The following is an 18,478-nucleotide window of genomic DNA, read 5'->3' as shown; positions in this document are numbered from 1 at the left end:
TGTTGTGTGGATGTTTGGGTAGTTTAGGGGTGGGGAATTGCAGTGGGTGAGAGTGTGTTTGGGGATTGTTATGTGTGTTGGACCTGGTCTTTGGGTGTTAAATGAATTTTGTTGTATAGCTATACTGTGTATACACGTACAATGACAAGAAAGTTATTATTATTATTATTATTATTATTATTATTATTATTATTATTACTATTATTATTATTATTATTACTACTACTACTACTACTACTACTACTACTACTACTACTACTACCAGGATCAAAGCACAGAAAACTTCAATCAATGTTTAGGGGCAATCAATGGATGACCTCCAAGGACCCCAAATATATACTTTAGATGTTACTGCACTTATAGCCAAGACAACTGACTCTCATTGCCAAAATTCTGCCATTGGCAGAATTTTTCTATAGTAACTCTCTCCAACCTCTATTGCTATGACCCCCCTTTCAAACTTTGTATGGAAGACATCCCAGCATTCTTTCACAGGAGCTGTGAATTTTTTACAACAGCTGTTTGCTGCACTGCAGATTGCAATGAAAATAGATTTATGGATAGAGAGCAAATGCTTATGACCCACCATGAAAGTCTATTGTAAAATGCAGTTAAATCTATGGGTTTCACAAACTCAATAGGTTTTCATTTTGAAGAAGAAAAACAAATCCAAAATTGGTATCCTATAATACCATATTAAATATACATTCATAAAATGGTAATTAGTTTCTACTATATTTAAGTAGTGCTTTATGAATGAATCTTGGACAATGGTGAAAATGTAGCAACTTAGACTTAGACATTAATTTTTTTTTTTTTGCACATAGCTCTCAAAGGGTCACAACCTCCAATATACACTACATAAGCATGACAAAATAAATAAATACCAAATTATGCATATGCCCTCATACCCACATACATTATATGACACAGAGAAACAACACAGTCTAGTTTGGATGAATACATGAACACTTGGGATATTAATTTCTCTTTGTGAGTTGCTCCCTGCAATTGAGGTCAGGCCGCAAAACAATGATGTAGCATTTTGGGAGGAATATACATCCCAGTAATGCAGCACTGGAGGCCAAGATGGAGAAGACCTCCACAGCTACCATGGCTTTTCCTTTTGTGCTCAGATAGGCTGGAAAGAAGGAGATCCACACACTGCAGAAGGCCAACATGCTGAAGGTGATGAACTTGGCTTCATTGAAGCTGTCAGGTAATTTACGGGCAAGAAAAGCCACAATAAAGCTGGCGATGGCCAAGATACCCATGTAGCCCAAGACACAATAGAAGAAGAAAGCTGATCCCTCATTGCACTGTAAAATCATTTCTTGGAGCGCTGAGTGCATGTCGAAGTCAGGGAATGGGGGATATAAAAACAACCAAATGATACAAGTACATACTTGAAAGAGGGAGCAGGAAAAGACAGTAGAAAGAGCCAATCTTTTTCCCACCCACTTCCGCATCTGAGATCCTGGTTTAGTGGCCATGAAAGCCACAATCACGGTGATAGTTTTGGCCAGTACACTAGAAATGGCCACAGAGAAAGTGACCCCAAACAATGATTGTCTGAGAAGGCAAGTCACTTTGCCAGGTTGGCTGAGGAAGAGCAAAGGGGAGAGAAAACAGAGGAGAAGAGAGACAAGCAGGGTGTAAGTGAGGGACCGGTTGTTGGCTTTGACAATGGGAGTATCCTTGTGCTTAATAAAAGTTCCAAGCACCCAAGATGTCAATAAGAAGAAACAAAGAGCTGCTGAGGATAAACCAATTCCTAAAGTTTCTTCAAAAGTTAGAAACACTACCAGTTTCGGGATACAGCCTTTCTTTTCCTTATTTGGATAATGATCTTCTGAACATTCAAAACAGTCATCCATATCTGGAAGGAAAATCAAGTAATTTGTCATCCAGACCTTCCAAATTATTGAAAAATCACTTTACTGGTTTTATGCATCCTAAAGTAGTGTATTAACGTTCCCTTAATTCTACTGAATTTGGGTAGAATTTCTATCCTACCATTTTGATTTGAAATCTTTCGTTCTGGGCATGGAACACAGTCAAAGCAGCAGAATTGATTTCCCTCAATTCCTTTCTTCCAATATCCAGGGAAACAAGGATCATTGCATTGAGAAAATGGAAGGTTCTGGTGATAAGCATAAAAAAATATTTTGAAAAGTTTGATTTTTAAAACAAAGTTTGTTTTTTCTCTTTTATGTTGTGAAACTATTTTCAGATTCCCTAATTGATTCGCAATGTATGAACTTTGATTTATAGTGTACATTAAAGCAATATAGAAATTACAATGATGTACAAAAGATCCATGTTTAAAGTGCAGGGTGAGTAAATAATTAAACATGGTGAAAAATTTATGGGAAAATGAGCACTCTTGTGATTTCAAATGGAAATGCAGTCTATATATGGCAACATGGCTTTTTTGTTTTAATATCATTTTGATCAATGCTTGATGATTTACATGATTGGAAAAGAATATGTCATGTCTCATTTTAAGAAACAGAAATTAGATTTCTAAACTGACTATGCTCAATATGGGATCAGAATAGATTCAGGCATGGTTGCATCAATGACTCCATTCGTACCTGGTTAAAAGTTGGGTGCCAGACAATTAAATCTTCATCCATGAATAATTCTTTCCCTCTTGGAGCCTTGAGATCCATCTTTCCAATTCTAACTCTGGTAAAGGATCTGTTTGGAAAAGTGATCAAGTTGATGATGTCGAATCCACCTGTTGCTTCCCCTTTCTCATTCAGGAACACTGTCTCACCAGCTGAATTGTTAAAAGAAATGCCTTGAAGAAATGGATGGAGCTACTTGAAAGAGAATGAGAGAGAGAGGGAGTACATTTCCACCTTGTTTTAAATTTGGTATTATTTTAAGGAAAAATAGAAAACGCCAATCAAATAAAACAGAATGAAAATATACAAATGCCTCTCATTATAATTTAAGCCCACTAGAGTTAACAAAAACGACGCTATAGAGCACTGCACACAGAATAACTAGACATGAGAACAGTTTTTCCCAAATGCCATCACTCTGCTAAACAAATAATTCCCTCAACACTGTCAAACTATTTACTAAGTTTGTACTACTATTAATCTTCTCATTGTTCCCACCACCCATCTCCTTCCATTTATGACTGTATAACTGTAATTTTGTTGCTTGTATCCTTCCAATTTATATTGATATTGTTTCCTGATTGCTTATTTGTACCCTATGACTATCATTAAGTGTTGTACGTTATGATTCTTGATGAACGTACATTTTCTTTTATGTACATTGAGAGCATATGCACCAAGACAAATTCCTTGTGTGTCCAATCACACTTGGCCAATAAAAAAATTCTATTCTATTCTATTCTATTCTATTCTATTCTATTCTATTCTATTCTATTCTATTCTATTCTATTCTATTCTATTCTATTCTATTCTATTCTATTCTATTCTATTCTATTACCAGATCATATTTAATCATTCCTGATTGGTACAAAGTTATCTGACAGTCTGAGGTCTGACTAATTTCCTTTAACCAGATTTTAGAAACTGAGACTCAAGCATTCTTCCATAGATAGATGAGAGGTGGAAATTATTGGAAATATAGGGTTGCCACATTTAGAGATGCCACATTTAAAAATGGCCACCTTTTATCTCATTCCTCTAAAACTCTGATAGAGACAGAAAGCTCAGCCCATGGAACCTGAAAAGTTCATGAGCCACACAAAGTATCTTGGAGAATTGATTATGGATAGTAATCTAAATGATTTGTTTTAATCATCTCTTATTAGGGAACCAATGGTGATTTCCTACATAACTCCTACTGACATCTAAAAACATTTTTAGGTAGTAGCTTCTCAGTGACCTCATTTAACTTTTTTGCACATGCAGAAAATATTAAGACTTCCCACAATGAATCCAAATAGTAATTCTTCATCAAACTGCTCATTAAAATAAAAGAGCTGTCAAATGCAAAGGGAATACCTGCCAAGCCTGCAGTTGTGGAAGATCAATTTTTTTACCCATCATAGTTTTCCTCCTATTGAAGCCCAACATGTATAGAGCCTGCAAAGCATGAGCCACAGCATAAACAGCATTGTAGACATTGTAGCTTTGGCCAGTCATTTCCATTTCAAACACAGGCGCAGGAAGATCTTCTAGCTTCATCTCCGCAATGCATTTCCTACTGTTTATTTCATGTAACTCTGCTTTTGGAAATGAACAATCAAATGATTGTTCCCAAACATCTTGCAGAAACCCATCTCTGCTATCTGAAAGAGGATTTACAGTCTGAAGAAATTCCTTAAAACCTACAACTGCTGTTGAATGAACAGTGAAGGCAATAGCCCCATGGAACATCTGGACATCCCATGAGATTTGAATGCCTGATAAAATAAAATCAATCTGTGCAGTCATGATCCACACCTTTCTTAACAATAGTTTCCTTGCTTTCAGGATCTACCAGAAATGAGACAACTCTCAGCCACATAATGGTCAATGATTCTCCATAGACAAGAAATGCATTGGCTTTGCTATTTATCCAATTCATGGAAATAATTGAAATTGTTTCATATACTTTTGGGAAGTCTTCCACATGGACTAGTTGGGAAAGCCTTTCTATGAACGATGAGCAGATTCCATTCTCTGAAAGTAAGGGCTGCATTTTCTGTAAGAAATTTTCTCCATTGTTGTTATCAACAGCAAAAATCCCAATCCACGTCCACCTGAAATGGTGAAGCAGTTGGATAATCCCAATGGACTGATGGTCCTCTTTTGGGGCCATGAAATAAAGTGAAGAGAGCTTGCTGGTCTGAAATGCATCTTGGGCTAATGAACCGTATGTCAGCTGCAAGAAAGTGGAGTATTATTCTCTTGAGTTGTTAGATCAAATCTGATTATCCTGTCTAGTATTCATATAAAATATATCCAAGGAATATTTCCCCCTAGAATTCTTTGAATTATTAACATAGAAAGGAACGTCTTGGAATTACTGCAAATACATATAATAGATCAATTGTTTCAATAAATAATTGTTCTATTATATGTATCTGAAGTAATTCCAAAAAATGTGGAGTACAGATTCAAATCTTCCTTCAGCTTTGGAATCTCCTTGGACACTCACTTCATGTAATAGGCATTGTAGTTTCAGAAACAGCAGCTAAGTATCAGACCTTAAGCCATGCAGAACATATTAACACAAACTTAAGCGTAATTTTTTATACATATTAATTATTTCATAACAACAATAAGATTAAGAATTTTCTTTTGAACCCCTTCAGAACTTACTTGTGGAATCTTGAAGAAACCTATAATATCAGCGATAAAAAATGATGTATCGAAACCCAATCCTCCAATAATAGCCATGAGACTCTTCTGGCTATCACATTTGTAGTTAGGGACAAATTCCTGGGATTTGAAAAGCAGGTCCAGAGTGGTGCGATATGTCATCCTTGGGTTGTTGTAACAGTCATAGATGTGGAACCCAAGAGTGATGTTAGATAAGATCTGGGAGTCCTCATTGATCTCCTTCACAGCAAAGGCCAAGGCAAGGATGTGTTGATGAAATTTGGTGATTATACTGCAAAGAATTTAAATACCCCAGTTAAGAAAGGAAATGGACAGGTCTCATAAAATGGCATTATATCTATGTGAATATCAAACTTTTCTCTGATGGAAGTAGGAAGATAATAGGCTTTCTAAAATGCTCAATAATTTGTACAAATATCATTTTTGTTTTTTTATTCAGTATTTCCATGGTTTGCAGCAAATATCTACCACTAGAAACAAAAACATTTATTTTTTTCGTGGTACACATTTATTTTTAACTTTTTCACAAAATAGAATATGAACAGATTTAGCAGGATCAGTCATTTATTTCATGCATGTTTTGTTAAGAGTGAAAATACAGATTGTTTTTTTAAAAAAAAATACCTTAAACTCACTAAATGTTCTTCAAAGGATTTCTTGTACTAAAGTCTCATATATTATATAACAAACACTTTGCCATAAAGTAAAGAAAATTGTTTATTCTCCCATAACTAGAAAGAGATAGAGATAATTAGATTAGCAATAGCAATAGCAGACATACTGCTTCACTTATACTGCCATCTCTAAGCGGTTTATAGAGTACATATTGCCTCCAACAATCTGTGTCCTCATTTTAACGACCTTGGAAGGATTAAAGGCTGAGTCAACCTTGAGCCCCTCAGGATCGAACTCCTGGAGAAAGCATTCATTCATAGACTTTATTCTAAGTACTGTGCCACCATGGCTCCTTACACACATTACACATAACACCTACATTTATGCTGAAAACCTTTTACCCATATAAGCAATTTTGGGGGAACTTATTCAGATTAGAAAAAAATAAAATCCTTACTTTGGTAAGTCATGTGGTCTTATGGAAGGTTTTTCCTTAAAATTCATTTCATAGAAATTGCAAAAAATGTGGGACGCCATCCCACCAATGACGAGGTCACCAGGCTGGTACCACTCATGCGGAACAAGGAAAACATCACTCCCAGGGCAGCTCAGAGTCACTATTTTCTTTACCAGAAACACTAGAAGGAGCAACATCTTCACTCTTGAAAATCTCTCTCTCCCATCCTCTCCTATCCTACCCCAGAGGGAAGTTTGTATTGTTGCAATGGTTAATCCCATGATTAATTCAAGGTTTCTATCTGAGAAGTGCACCTAATCAGAAAATCCACCTTTGTCTATTTGAAGATTCATGAGAGTGCAAATTGGTGTCTTGAATATCATCAGGGTTTATACAGATGGAGAACAGATGTACATAGCAATGGCTCCGACACAGCCATTATTACCCTTGTGCCAATCTCCCTGGAGTTCTTATAACCATACAGATATGTTGATTGTTGTTGAATTGAAACAGCCTTCTGTCAGTCTTTGATGTTTTGTCTAGTTAATAAATGTGGTGAATCCCGTAGGAGATAATTATTTTGGTGAAAGCATAAGTGGCTGATGGTTAACCCTTAACCACAGATGTACTATTTCAGCTACGCTATTACAGACATGAGGTCATAATGACCTCTCTAGCAAAAAGACTTTCAATGTTTTCATGGTTAGATCTAAAAATTGATGTATAAAGCAGTAAAGCAAAAAATGTATTGATCTTTATCAAATCCACATCACGCAGGTCACCTTTTGTTTCTCTATAATTGAACTTCAATCTTTCTTCTCTAATTTTTACATTGGTCCACTGAATGATGGGGGTATGGTTAGGGTTAGGGTTAGGGTTAGGGTTAGGCTAATAATTTATTTAGAAAGTAATAATTTCCAAATCTCTAGGGGAGTAGGTAAATTTCTGAGATTTCTCGCTGCTGGCCGTAGTCCAAGTAATTGCACAACAAAATTGTGACTAACGGTTCTGGATCTATTGCTTCCATCTGAATTTGTTACTAAGTTGTACTAAGGTACTAAGTTGTTTTATTCCATTTGGAAATGGACAGGAAACTGTAGCTTTAGATCTTACTATGGCCTTCTCCTCCTCATCCCCTCCTCCTCCTCCTCCTCCTCTCCTCCTCCTCATTCTTTCTCTCCCATTCCTTTCTCATTTACAGCATCACATTTCATTTTACTTTCGTTGCTGAAGAGAAGAGTACTGAAAATCTCACAAACTAAAATGCACCAAGTGTGAATTCACAGTAGATATGTGATATAGAGCGTATAAAGGAGAAAAGAGGCATTGTAGCCTAACATTTATTTGTAATGTCTCTCTACACATCATCAGCTCAATAGTAGAAGCCAGAGCTCTGTTTTACTGTATTAGAAATGCAAGGGGTGTGAACTTCTAGTGGGCAGCAAATAGCTACAACAGCACTGAAAAAGGTAACTTACGACCATTTTTCACACTTACGACTATTGCAGCATCCTCATGGTCACGTGATTAAAATTAAGACACTTGGCAACTGACTCGTATTTACGACAGGTGCAGAGTCCCAGGTCACGGATCCCCTTTTGTGACCTTCTGTCAAGCAAAGTCAATGGGGAAGCCAGATTCACTTAACAGCAGGGTTACTAATTTAACAACTGTGTCAACTCCTAAAGCATTCCAGACCTGCTTTCTGGTTGCCATAAGCAGGAAGGGGGGAGAACTAATGCATCTGATGGGCACATTCCACACATGCCTTTCTCCAGATTGTATACCCGGCTACCGGAGCCAGCAGAAGGGGTGTGATTTTCACAGCCCGGGAACATATTCCGTTGGAGAATGTGATTTATGACAAGCCCAAGGAGGAGGGGGGGAAAAACAGGGTCATAGGGAAAAGTAAATCACGTGGAGGTAGAAATGACTCCTTATGGGTAATTGCCAAGATGTTGCTCCTAATAAATGAATGGATTTCCTTTGAACTTTGGCTCATGAATTAATTTCACATGGTCCAATCAAAGCCTCCCAGTCACACTCCTCCAGATGCAGGGCAGAATGTCCTTGATTCTCGGAGAAAGGAATGTTATTATGACTCTATATCTCCCCAGCTCCATACAATCCCACCCCTCCCAGTTTCTCATAGACTAAATGTGGCAGGCCTGAAGATCCAATGCTCAAGATGCTCCCCCCCCATCCAATGACCGAATCCTGCAACGAGAGCAACATAGGGGGTTAACCAAATTTTTCTAACCACCTCTTCCCCTCCCAGGAGGACCCTTTGGCTTGTCAGGATATTTATCATGGAATTGTTTCACTAATCTGTCTGCCTTTAAGTTCCAGCTTTTAACCCAAGTAGCTTCAGACAAAGGATACCCCTTCCAGTGAACTAAGTACTGTAATCGTCCTCTAAACAATCTAGAGTCTAGAATTCTTTTCACTTCATAATGGGTTTCCCCTTGCAGCACTATAGATTTGGGAGCTGGCTGGGTCTGTGGCCTTAATCTCAACCCGACTGCTGTCTTTAGCAAACTGCAATGAAAGACAGGATGCACTTTCCCTAATATGTGTGGGAGACTAAGCTGAACTGTCACTGGGTTAATTACTTTCACTATGGGGAAAGGACCTAAAAACTTTGGTCCCAGTTTTTTACTCAGCAGCTTCAGTCTTATGTATTTAGTTGAAAGATAAACCCGATCTCCCACACGGAAGGGGGTTGAAGAAATTGGTGTTTGTCCGCTTGCTTGTTATATGCCTCAGCAGTGCTGTGAGTTAAAATAATCTCTATGATGAAGCTGTAGAAGGTCACCATAATGATTCTACATCATTCAATTGTGGTTGCCTGAGAAACAATACATATAATACATATAATCTCTGCTCTTTATCTTACATATAATACATATAATCTCTGCTCTTTATCTTGTCTTATCTTATCTTATCTTATCTTATCTTATCTTATCTTATCTTATCTTATCTTATCTTACCTTACCTTACCTTACCTTACCTTACCTTACCTTACCTTATCATCTTATCTCTTTCTCACAAGATATAATTGTGGATTCAAATGGTCACCTTTCAAACACTTTTCAATGATAGATAGTGAGTATTGAGAATTTTCCCAGTGATCCATATAGGGTCACCTGGGCTGTGGGTTATCAGACAGTGGGTTATTTGTAAAAGTTAGTTGATAGCTCACTGGGCTTATGCAAATCACATCATGATATGTTCCCCTTTAAACAGAGGCTCCTAATTTTGGATCATTACATTTTCTTCAAATTGTACAGGTCAAACTGCAGAAAATTGGAGTTTGAGGTTGGCCTAGAGGTGGAGCTCACACCTCACAATCAGGAGGCTGTGTGTTTGATCCTAGGTAGAGGCAGATATTTCTCTCTCTGGGCACCCTGAGAATATATCTTATATTATATTAAAGATGATATGATATGATGATATGATATGATATGATATGATATGATATGATATGATTGCTTCAGCTGACTGCTAGCTGCAGTTCAGCAGTTCAAATCTCACCAGGCGCGAGGTTGACTCAGCCTTCCATCCTTCCGAGGTGGGTGAAATGAGGATCAGATTGTTGGGAGTGATATGCTGACATTTGTAAACTGCTTAGAAAGGACTGTAAAAGAATTATGAAGCAGTATATAAGTCTAAGTGCTCTCATATTTGACACAGAGAAACAACACAGTCTAGTTTGGATGTATACATGAACATCTGGGATATTAATTTCTCTTTGTGAGTTGCTCCCTGCGATTGAGGTCAGGCTGGAAAACAATGATGTAGCATTTTGGGAGGAATATGCATCCCAATGCAGCACTGGAGGACAAGATGGAGAAGACCTCCACAGCTACCATGGCTTTTCCTTTTGTGCTAAGATAGGCTGGAAAGAAGGAGATCCACACACTGCAAAAGGCCAACATGCTGAAGGTGATGAACTTGGCTTCATTGAAGCTGTCAGGTAATTTACGGGCAAGGAAAGCCACAATAAAGCTGGTGATGGCCAAGATACCCATGTAGCCCAAGACACAGTAGAAGAAGAAAGCTGACCCCTCATTGCACTGTAAAATCATTTCTTGTAGCACTGAGTACATGTCGAAGTCAGGGAATGGGGGATATGTTGACAACCAAATGATACAAGTACATACTTGGATGAGGGAGCATGAAAAGACAATAGAAAAGACCAATCTTTCCCCACCCACTTCCTCATCTGAGATCCTGGTTTAGTGGTCATGAAAGCCAAAACTACTGTGATGGTTTTGGCCAGTACACTAAAAATAGCCACAGAAAAAGTGATGCCAAACATTGATTGTCGGAGAAGGCAGGTCACTTTGCCAGGTTGGCTGAGGAAAAGCAAAGAGGAGAGAAAGCAGAGCTGAAGAGAGACTAGCAGGGTGTAGGTGAGGGATAGGTTGTTGGCTTTGACAATGGGAGTATCCCTGTGCTTAATAAATATTCCAAGCACCCAAGATGTCAAGAAGATCTGGGCTACCATTGCTTCTGCCTACGAGGCTCAATCCTTGCCAGTCCCTCGCCACATCATGGCCCATTCCACCCCTAGTGCATCCATCTCAGCAGCTTGGTCCACACAGGCTTCATTGGAGGATGTTTGCAGGGCCGCCACTTGGTCTTCACCTTCCCCATTCATCCGCCATTATCGTATTGATGCCTACGCATCGGCGGATGCAGCCTTTGGACGCAGGGCTTTGCAGCAGATCCACTCAGGGGAGGTGCTCCCGGACCGGGTGTCTCCCACCCTTTAAGAGATCTGCTTTGGTATGTCCCAATTGTGACTGCCCCCCCCCCACTGCAGTAGAATGGGTGTTGTCTTACCTGAATGCCCTTTCTGCGAGGCAGGGGGAGCCAGCAGTCACTCCCTCCCTGGGTTACCCGGTTCTTATGGTGGGAGGGTTGGCTACTAATCTCTTCTCTCAGCTCAGCACCACAGTCTGCAGACTGTCCTTCATGGGAAATCTGGGAAGCACCAGGAGGACAGGAAGAGGAGGAGCTTCTCAGATTGCAGACTCAGTCAGCTCAGTCAGGACGTCCTAATCTACAAAAAACCCAATGGCTCCCTAGGACATACCATCTACAAGAAAAAAACACACACCAACCACTACTTAAATGCACAATCACATCACCACCCTGCACAGATCAACTCCATAGCCAAGACTCTCATCTCCAGAACCTAATGCCTAACTGACAAAGACCACCTGGAAACTGAATTACACACTCTCACAAACATATTAATTTCTAATGGATTCCAAAGAAACACTATCACCAACCTAATCCAAAGGGCAACACCCCCAAGAACCAAGACACAGAACAGGACAATGACATCACCCTCTTCCCTTACATCAAAGGCACCACAGATAAAATCAGCAAAATTCTCCACAAACACAATATCAAGAAAGCCTTCTGCACTGACCAAAAAATAGCCAACATCTTAAGAAACCTCAAAGACAAGATCCAGCTAGAAAACCAAGGAGTCTATGAAATACCATGCAAAATCTGCCCAGCCACATACATTGGACAAACTAATAGGAGAATAAATGCACGCATTGCAGAACACAAGAATGCAGTCAGAAAAGAAGAAAAAACTTCCTCTCTTTTCCAGCACCTTAAAGCTACAGGACATGAAATTGATTTTGAAGGAACCAAATTAATCACTAAAACTGAACACCTCAACAAGAGAATAATTATGGAAGCCATTGAAATAGAAAAACGCCCCCATAACATGAATAAACATGATGATACCTCCCACCTACCAGACATCTGGAAACTAACCCTTGTCAACAAATGAATCCCAGCACCCACAGACAGAAAAATCTACACCCCAGAAGCCAGACACACACATCCCGAGACCTCCAGCCAAATCACATTCCAGCCAGCCACAAAGATGAAACCCTGCCACATGGTGGAGAAAAACCGACCATACACCTGAAGCCAAGCCAATAGACACAGACTGGGGCTCCCAACCAATCAGAACGAAGAGGTGGGGCCATCCCAGCAAAGCAGACTACCAGCACAGATTTGAAATACTAACGGCAGTTGCTGCAAAAGACCCCTTGCATATGCCTGATGATGGCAGATGAGATTCTGCCGAAACATTGCCAAAGTGCTCTCAATCTTACATAGGAGAAGAGCCGAATACACCAATACTTGCATACCTGTACCCGTGAAAATCTAATATATATATATATATATATATATATATATATATATATATATATATGTGTGTGTGTGTGTGTGTGTGTGTGTGTGTGTGTGTGTGTGTGTGTATAATATATATATATATACATATACATATATATATACATATATATATATATATATATATATATATATATATATATATATATGTTTTCTTTTCTTTTCGTAGGCCTTTATGTGTATTTCTCTTTAGCCAGGTTCTTCCTACATAAACCAAGATTTTTATGCAGCCCTAGTTTTCTGAGGTTTTCGTGGGTGTTTGTATGTAGGCCTTTGGTAATTTGGGTTTTCTCCCATGTAAAATTGGAAGTGTTTTGGCGACGTTTCGACGAAGTCCCATTCATCATTTTCAGGCTGGTGTTTTCGGCTTTGTGCTTCTAGGAGTAATGTGTGATCGCAGCTGTTTCTTCCTTTTAACTGCCAGTGGGGGTGTGAACTGATTGGGTGGGAGCTCGGCTGTGTTCTGATTGGGTGGAGGTGTGTTCTGATTGGTTGGGGGTTTGACAGTGCTCTGATTGGATGGGGGGTTGGCTGTGCTCTGATTGGATGGGGGGGTGTTCTGCTTAGGTGGGGGCTTGGTTGTGCTCATGTTAGTCTGAGTTGCAGGGGGATTTGAGCTGCTGAGCTGCATTGTTTGGCTTCGCGTTCGTGGTCATGCCACATCTTCATGGTGGGTGTCAGTTTGCTTCATGTATGGATTGGAGAGGTTCAAAGTGGCTAATGATGCAGCTGTGGCCTGGCTTCTGGTTTGTGGTCGTGCCTCATCGGTGTGGGTTTGTTTTTTGCATGGATGTGTGGTGGGGACATCCTGTGTGGTTTTCGTGAGTGTGGGTCTGGTGTCGTTCTTTGTGTTAGGGACTCATTTGCCAATGAGGGCAGGTTTCCAAATGGCTGGTAGGCGGGAGGTATCATCTCGTTTATTCATGCTATACATTTTTCTATCTCGATGGCTTCTCTGATTATTCTGTATGTAGGTATATGTATACACATATACATACATACATACATACATACATACATACATACATACATACCATGGTAATTAGCTTTTTACTATCTTTAAGTAGTGCTTTATAAATTGAAAGTATAAAAACCATGAAAATGTCTATGCAGACATTGAACACTGTTTGAATCAATATCTGAAATATCTTAACAGGAACCAAGACACCTAGATTATCAAAGTCAAGTTCGAAATGAGCGTTGAAGTGAGGAAAGGATTAGGTTAAAGAACTTTGGAAAATGGTGAAAATATAGCAACTTATACTTAGAATAACTTTATTGTCATTTTAAATGTACACTAATCATTATACATTAACATGAAATGTTGCTGCATACAGCTCTCTAAGGGTCACCACCTCCAACATGCACTATATAAACAGGACAAAATAAATAAATACAAAATGACGCACATACAGTACCCCCATATACACCTAGTGTATATTATATGACACGGAGAAACAACACAGTCTAGTTCAGATGGATACATGTACATTTGGGGTACTAGTTCCTCTTTATGAGTTGCTCTCTGAGGTTGAGGTCAGGTCTGAAAACAATGATGTAGCACTTTGGCAGAAATATACATCCCAGTAATGCAGCACTGGAGGCCAAGATGGAGAAGACCTCCACAGCTACCATGGCTTTGCCTTTTGTGCTCAGATAGGCTGGAAAGAAGGAGATCCACACACTGCAGAAGGCCAACATGCTGAAGGTGATGAACTTGGCTTCATTAAAGCTGTCAGGTAATTTACGGGCAAGGAAAGCCACAATAAAGCTGGCAATGGCCAAGATACCCATGTAGCCCAAGACACAATAGAAGAAGAAAGCTGAACCCTCATTGCACTGTAAAATCATTTCTTGGACCTCTGAATGCATGTCCAACTCAGGGAATGGGGGAAATGTTGACAACCAAAGAATACAAATGCACACTTGTAAGAGAAAGCATGAGAGAACAATAGAAAAGGCCAATCTTTTCCCCACCCATCTCCTCATCTGAGATCCTGGTTTTGTGGCCATGAAAGCCACAACCACGGTGATAGTTTTGGCCAGGACACTAGAAATGGCCACAGAGAAGGTAACACCAAACATTGATTGTTGGAGAAGGCAGGTCACTTTGCCAGGTTGGCTGAGGAAGAGCAAAGAGGAGAGAAAACAGAGCTGAAGAGAGACAAGCAGGGTGTAGGTGAGGGACCGGTTGTTGGCTTTAACAATGGGAGTATCCCTGTGCTTAATAAAAGTTCCAAGTATCCAAGATGTCAAGAAGAAGAAACCAAGAGCTGCTGAGGCCAAACCAATTCCTAAGGTTTCTTCAAAGGTTAGAAAGACCAGCAGTTTGAGGATACATCCTTTCTTTTCTTTATTTGGATAATGATCTTCTGAACATTCAAAACAGTCATCCATATCTGGAAGGAAAATCAAGGAATTTGTCACCTAAACATTCCAAATTATTCAAAAATCGCCTTATTATTTGTATGCATTGAAGTAGTTTATTAAAGTTCGCTTAAGTCTAATGAAAGTTGGTAGAATGCCTACCCTACCATTTTGATTTGAAATCTTCCGATCTGGGCATGAAACACAGTCATAGCAGCAGAACTGATTTCCCTCAATCCCCTTCTTCCAGGATCCGGGGAAACAGGGGTCATTACATCTAGAAAGTGGATGAACCTGGTGATAATCGTAAAATGTTTTGAAAAGGGAGATATTTAAAACAGTTTGTAATTTTTGTCCTTTACAGAGTGAAAATATTTTTGACTCCCCAAAAAATATTTAATTGATCAACTTCATCAACAATTTAAAAAGATGTAGAAATTACAATGATGTAAAAAAGGTCCTGTTTGAAGGGCAAGGTGTTTAAATAATTTAACGGGGTAACAATGTCATGGAAACATGGTCACTCTTGTGATTATAAATGGAAATGCAAATGAAATGTGCAAGCAGGCTTTTGTATTGTAATGTCGTTTTGTCAATTTGACAAATGTTTGATCATCAACAACATTTGAAAAGAATATGTCATTGTTTATTAAAAAACAGAAATCATATTTTTAAACAGACTGCGTTCAATATGGGATCATAATGGATTAATTGTAGCCAATTTAGTAGATACCTGATTAAAAGCTGGGTGCCAGACAATCCCATCTTCATCAATGAATAATTCTTTCCCTTTTGGAGCACTGGGATCCATCTTTCCAACTCTAACTCTCTGAAAAGATCTGTTTGGAAAAGTGATCAAGTTGGTGATATCGAATCCACCTGTTGCTTCCCCTTTCTTATTCAGGAACACTCTCTCTCCAGCTGAATTGTTAAAAGAAATGTCTTGAAGAAATGAATGGAGCTACTTGAAAGAAAATGAAAGAAAAAGGGGTCTGAATACAATGTAATAGAAAGGCCATAACAATTACTAAATACGTACACTAAGAAATTTGATTATTGATATTTCATAGAAATGTACATGGCTACTCTATTATATGAATGAACCAAAGCAGAATGAATGTAGGCTATTAGGATTAATCAAATTCCTTCAATTATTTAAACAATAAATAATCTTCCCTCAGTGGTACAAATATATTTGATAATCTGAAATATGACAATATTTCTTTAGCCAGATTTGAAAATTTGATCATTCTTCAGTACCATGTTTCTCCAAAAAGAAGGCCGGGTTTTATTTTCTTTTGACCCCCGAAAAAATGGCTAGGCCTTCTTTTTGGAGGGTTCTAATTATTGACTCACCTTGTGGCAGTGGCACTCAGAGCCACACCCAGCAGGAGCCCTCTACTGGCTCACTTCTTCTTTGTCTGCTCGCCGACACTCACACGCATCATCCTGGCCTCTGTTTCACCTTAAGATGCCTGCCGGAAGGCATCTGCAGCCAGTAACAGAGCTCCCGATAGATCCAGAGCTCTGTTATCAGCTGCAGATGCTTTCCAGAAAGCCCTCTGCAGCTGATAATAGAGCTCTGGATTGATCCGGAACTCTGTTATCGGCTGCAGATGTCTTCCAGCAGGCATCTCGAGGTTAAACAGAGGCCAAGGCGATGCGTGTGAGTAGCGGCAAGAAGCTGCAGAAGATGCAGCCACAGAAGAAGGTGAGGCAGGTGTTGGGGTGTATGAGGCCTGGTAAATTGGGCAGCTCAACCCCCCATCCTCACACTAATCTATTTTTACCTGTGTGCCTCACCCCACCCCCTGCAACCAGGGTTGGGTGGGGTCTTAATTAGGAATAATTTTGTGTGGGGGGCTTAATTTGATAGCATGTGCTCAAAAATGTGAAAGGGCTTCTTTCCAAGGTGGGTTGTCTTTTTGGAGGAACACGGTAGATAGATGAGAGATGGGGATTATTGCAAAGAATGGATTATTGTTAGAGAGAGAGAGAGAGAGAGAAAGAGAGAGAGAGGGAGGGAGGGAGGGAGGGAGGGAGGGAGGGGGAGAGGGTTATTATTGTTCCAAAGCACAGATGCCACTGGTGAAAAGAAACATCTTCTAATTCATTCCTCTTGAATTCTGATAAGGACAGAAAGCTCAGCTTCTCAATCCTGAAAAATTCATGAGCCAGGAAGAAATATTTGGAGAACTAATTATTTTTGGATGAGACAATAAAAAGTAAGCTAAATTATCATTTTAAATATCTCTTATTGTATAAGCTATGGTGATTTCCTAGATACCTCTTACAGATACTTATTAAGGATAAAAGGTACAGAAGGGTTAGATGGTTAGCCACACTGGGCTTAATTCTCATTTAAAAAGATGAAATGAAAGAAGGTGATGAAGTAACAATAGGAGTGATCGTGCAATACTAAAATTTAATGTTCTGCAAGCAAAAGAGGTAGAACACAGTCAACCTAGAGGCTTGGACTTCACAATAGCTGATTTCAACACACTTAGAAGAGCTTGTAAGAGATTCCATAGATTAGAATTCTCAAGGTGAAAATAACCCAATAAACTTGGGAAACTTTGAAACATGACATTATAAAAGCCCAGTCTAGCACAATTCCAACAAAGGAGAAAAATAAGAGATCTCAAAAGAAATCAGTATGGCTGCAAAAAATACTCTCTTATAAACTGAAAAAGAAAAAGGACACATATAAAAAAGTGGAAGGGGGGCAAATAACCAAGGCAGAATATCAGCAAATAGCTCAATCTTGCAAAAATGAAGTCAGAAAAGCTAAGGCTCAAAATAAATTACTTTTTCTATTTTATACAGAACAGAATAACAAAGATGAAAGGGAACTTGGAGGTTTTATAGTCCACTGCTCAAGGAGAAGCTCTTATACCATTTTAAACAAATCAATATCTAACCACTTTGTAAAAGTTTTGGAGCATCCATAACTTCTAAAGGCAAGCAACTCCACTAATTAATTATCTCACTTTCAGGAAATTTCTTCTTATTTCTAGATAGTTTCTCAAACATAACATGTAGAAAATAGTACGACTTTTGACAAACTGCTCATTGAAAAGAAGTGTCCAATGCAAAGAGAATACCTGACAAGCCTGTAGATGTAGAAGATCAGTATTCTTACCCATCATAGCTTTTTTTCTATTGAAATGTAATGTGTACAGAGCCTGCAAAGCATGAGCCACAGCATAAACGGAATTGTAGACACTGTAGCTGTGGCCAGTCATTTCTATTTCAAACAAAGGGGAAGGAAGGTCTTCTAGCTTCTTCTGCCCAGTGCACGCATTATTATGCATTTCTTGTAATTCTGGTTTTGGAAATGAACAGTCAAATGATTGTTCCCAAACATCCTGCAGAAACCCATCTCTGGAGACTGAAAGAGGATTGATGGTCTTAAGAAATTCCTTGAAACCTGCAACATCTGTTGAATGAACATTAAAGGAAATAGCCCCATGGAACATCTGGAGATCCCAATTGA

The 18,478-nt window shown here is 39.0% G+C and overlaps 2 protein-coding genes across 2 annotated transcripts; both read right to left on the bottom strand.

Moving 5' to 3' along the window:
• Window positions 1–964: 964 nt before the first annotated feature.
• Window positions 965–2,675, bottom strand: LOC148113685 (vomeronasal type-2 receptor 26-like). Its single transcript, XM_087893274.1, has 3 exons — window positions 2,598–2,675; window positions 2,017–2,143; window positions 965–1,879 (listed from the first exon to the last, which is right to left on the bottom strand). Exons 1-3 carry the CDS (start codon window positions 2,673–2,675, stop codon window positions 981–983), a joined length of 1,104 nt encoding a protein of 367 aa, XP_087749400.1. The 3' UTR covers window positions 965–980.
• Window positions 2,676–13,985: 11,310 nt separating this feature from the next.
• Window positions 13,986–15,793, bottom strand: LOC132710134 (vomeronasal type-2 receptor 26-like). Its single transcript, XM_087893273.1, has 3 exons — window positions 15,716–15,793; window positions 15,150–15,276; window positions 13,986–15,014 (listed from the first exon to the last, which is right to left on the bottom strand). The coding sequence occupies exons 1-3, from the start codon at window positions 15,791–15,793 to the stop codon at window positions 14,116–14,118; spliced, it is 1,104 nt and encodes a 367-aa protein (XP_087749399.1). The 3' UTR covers window positions 13,986–14,115.
• Between the last annotated feature and the right edge of the window lie 2,685 nt (window positions 15,794–18,478).

This window comes from Pantherophis guttatus, chromosome 4, assembly GCF_059756535.1.
Source record: "Pantherophis guttatus breed Tessera chromosome 4, ASM5975653v1, whole genome shotgun sequence".
NCBI classification, from domain to species: domain Eukaryota; kingdom Metazoa; phylum Chordata; class Lepidosauria; order Squamata; family Colubridae; genus Pantherophis; species Pantherophis guttatus.
This window is presented reverse-complemented; position numbering and strand designations above follow the sequence as displayed.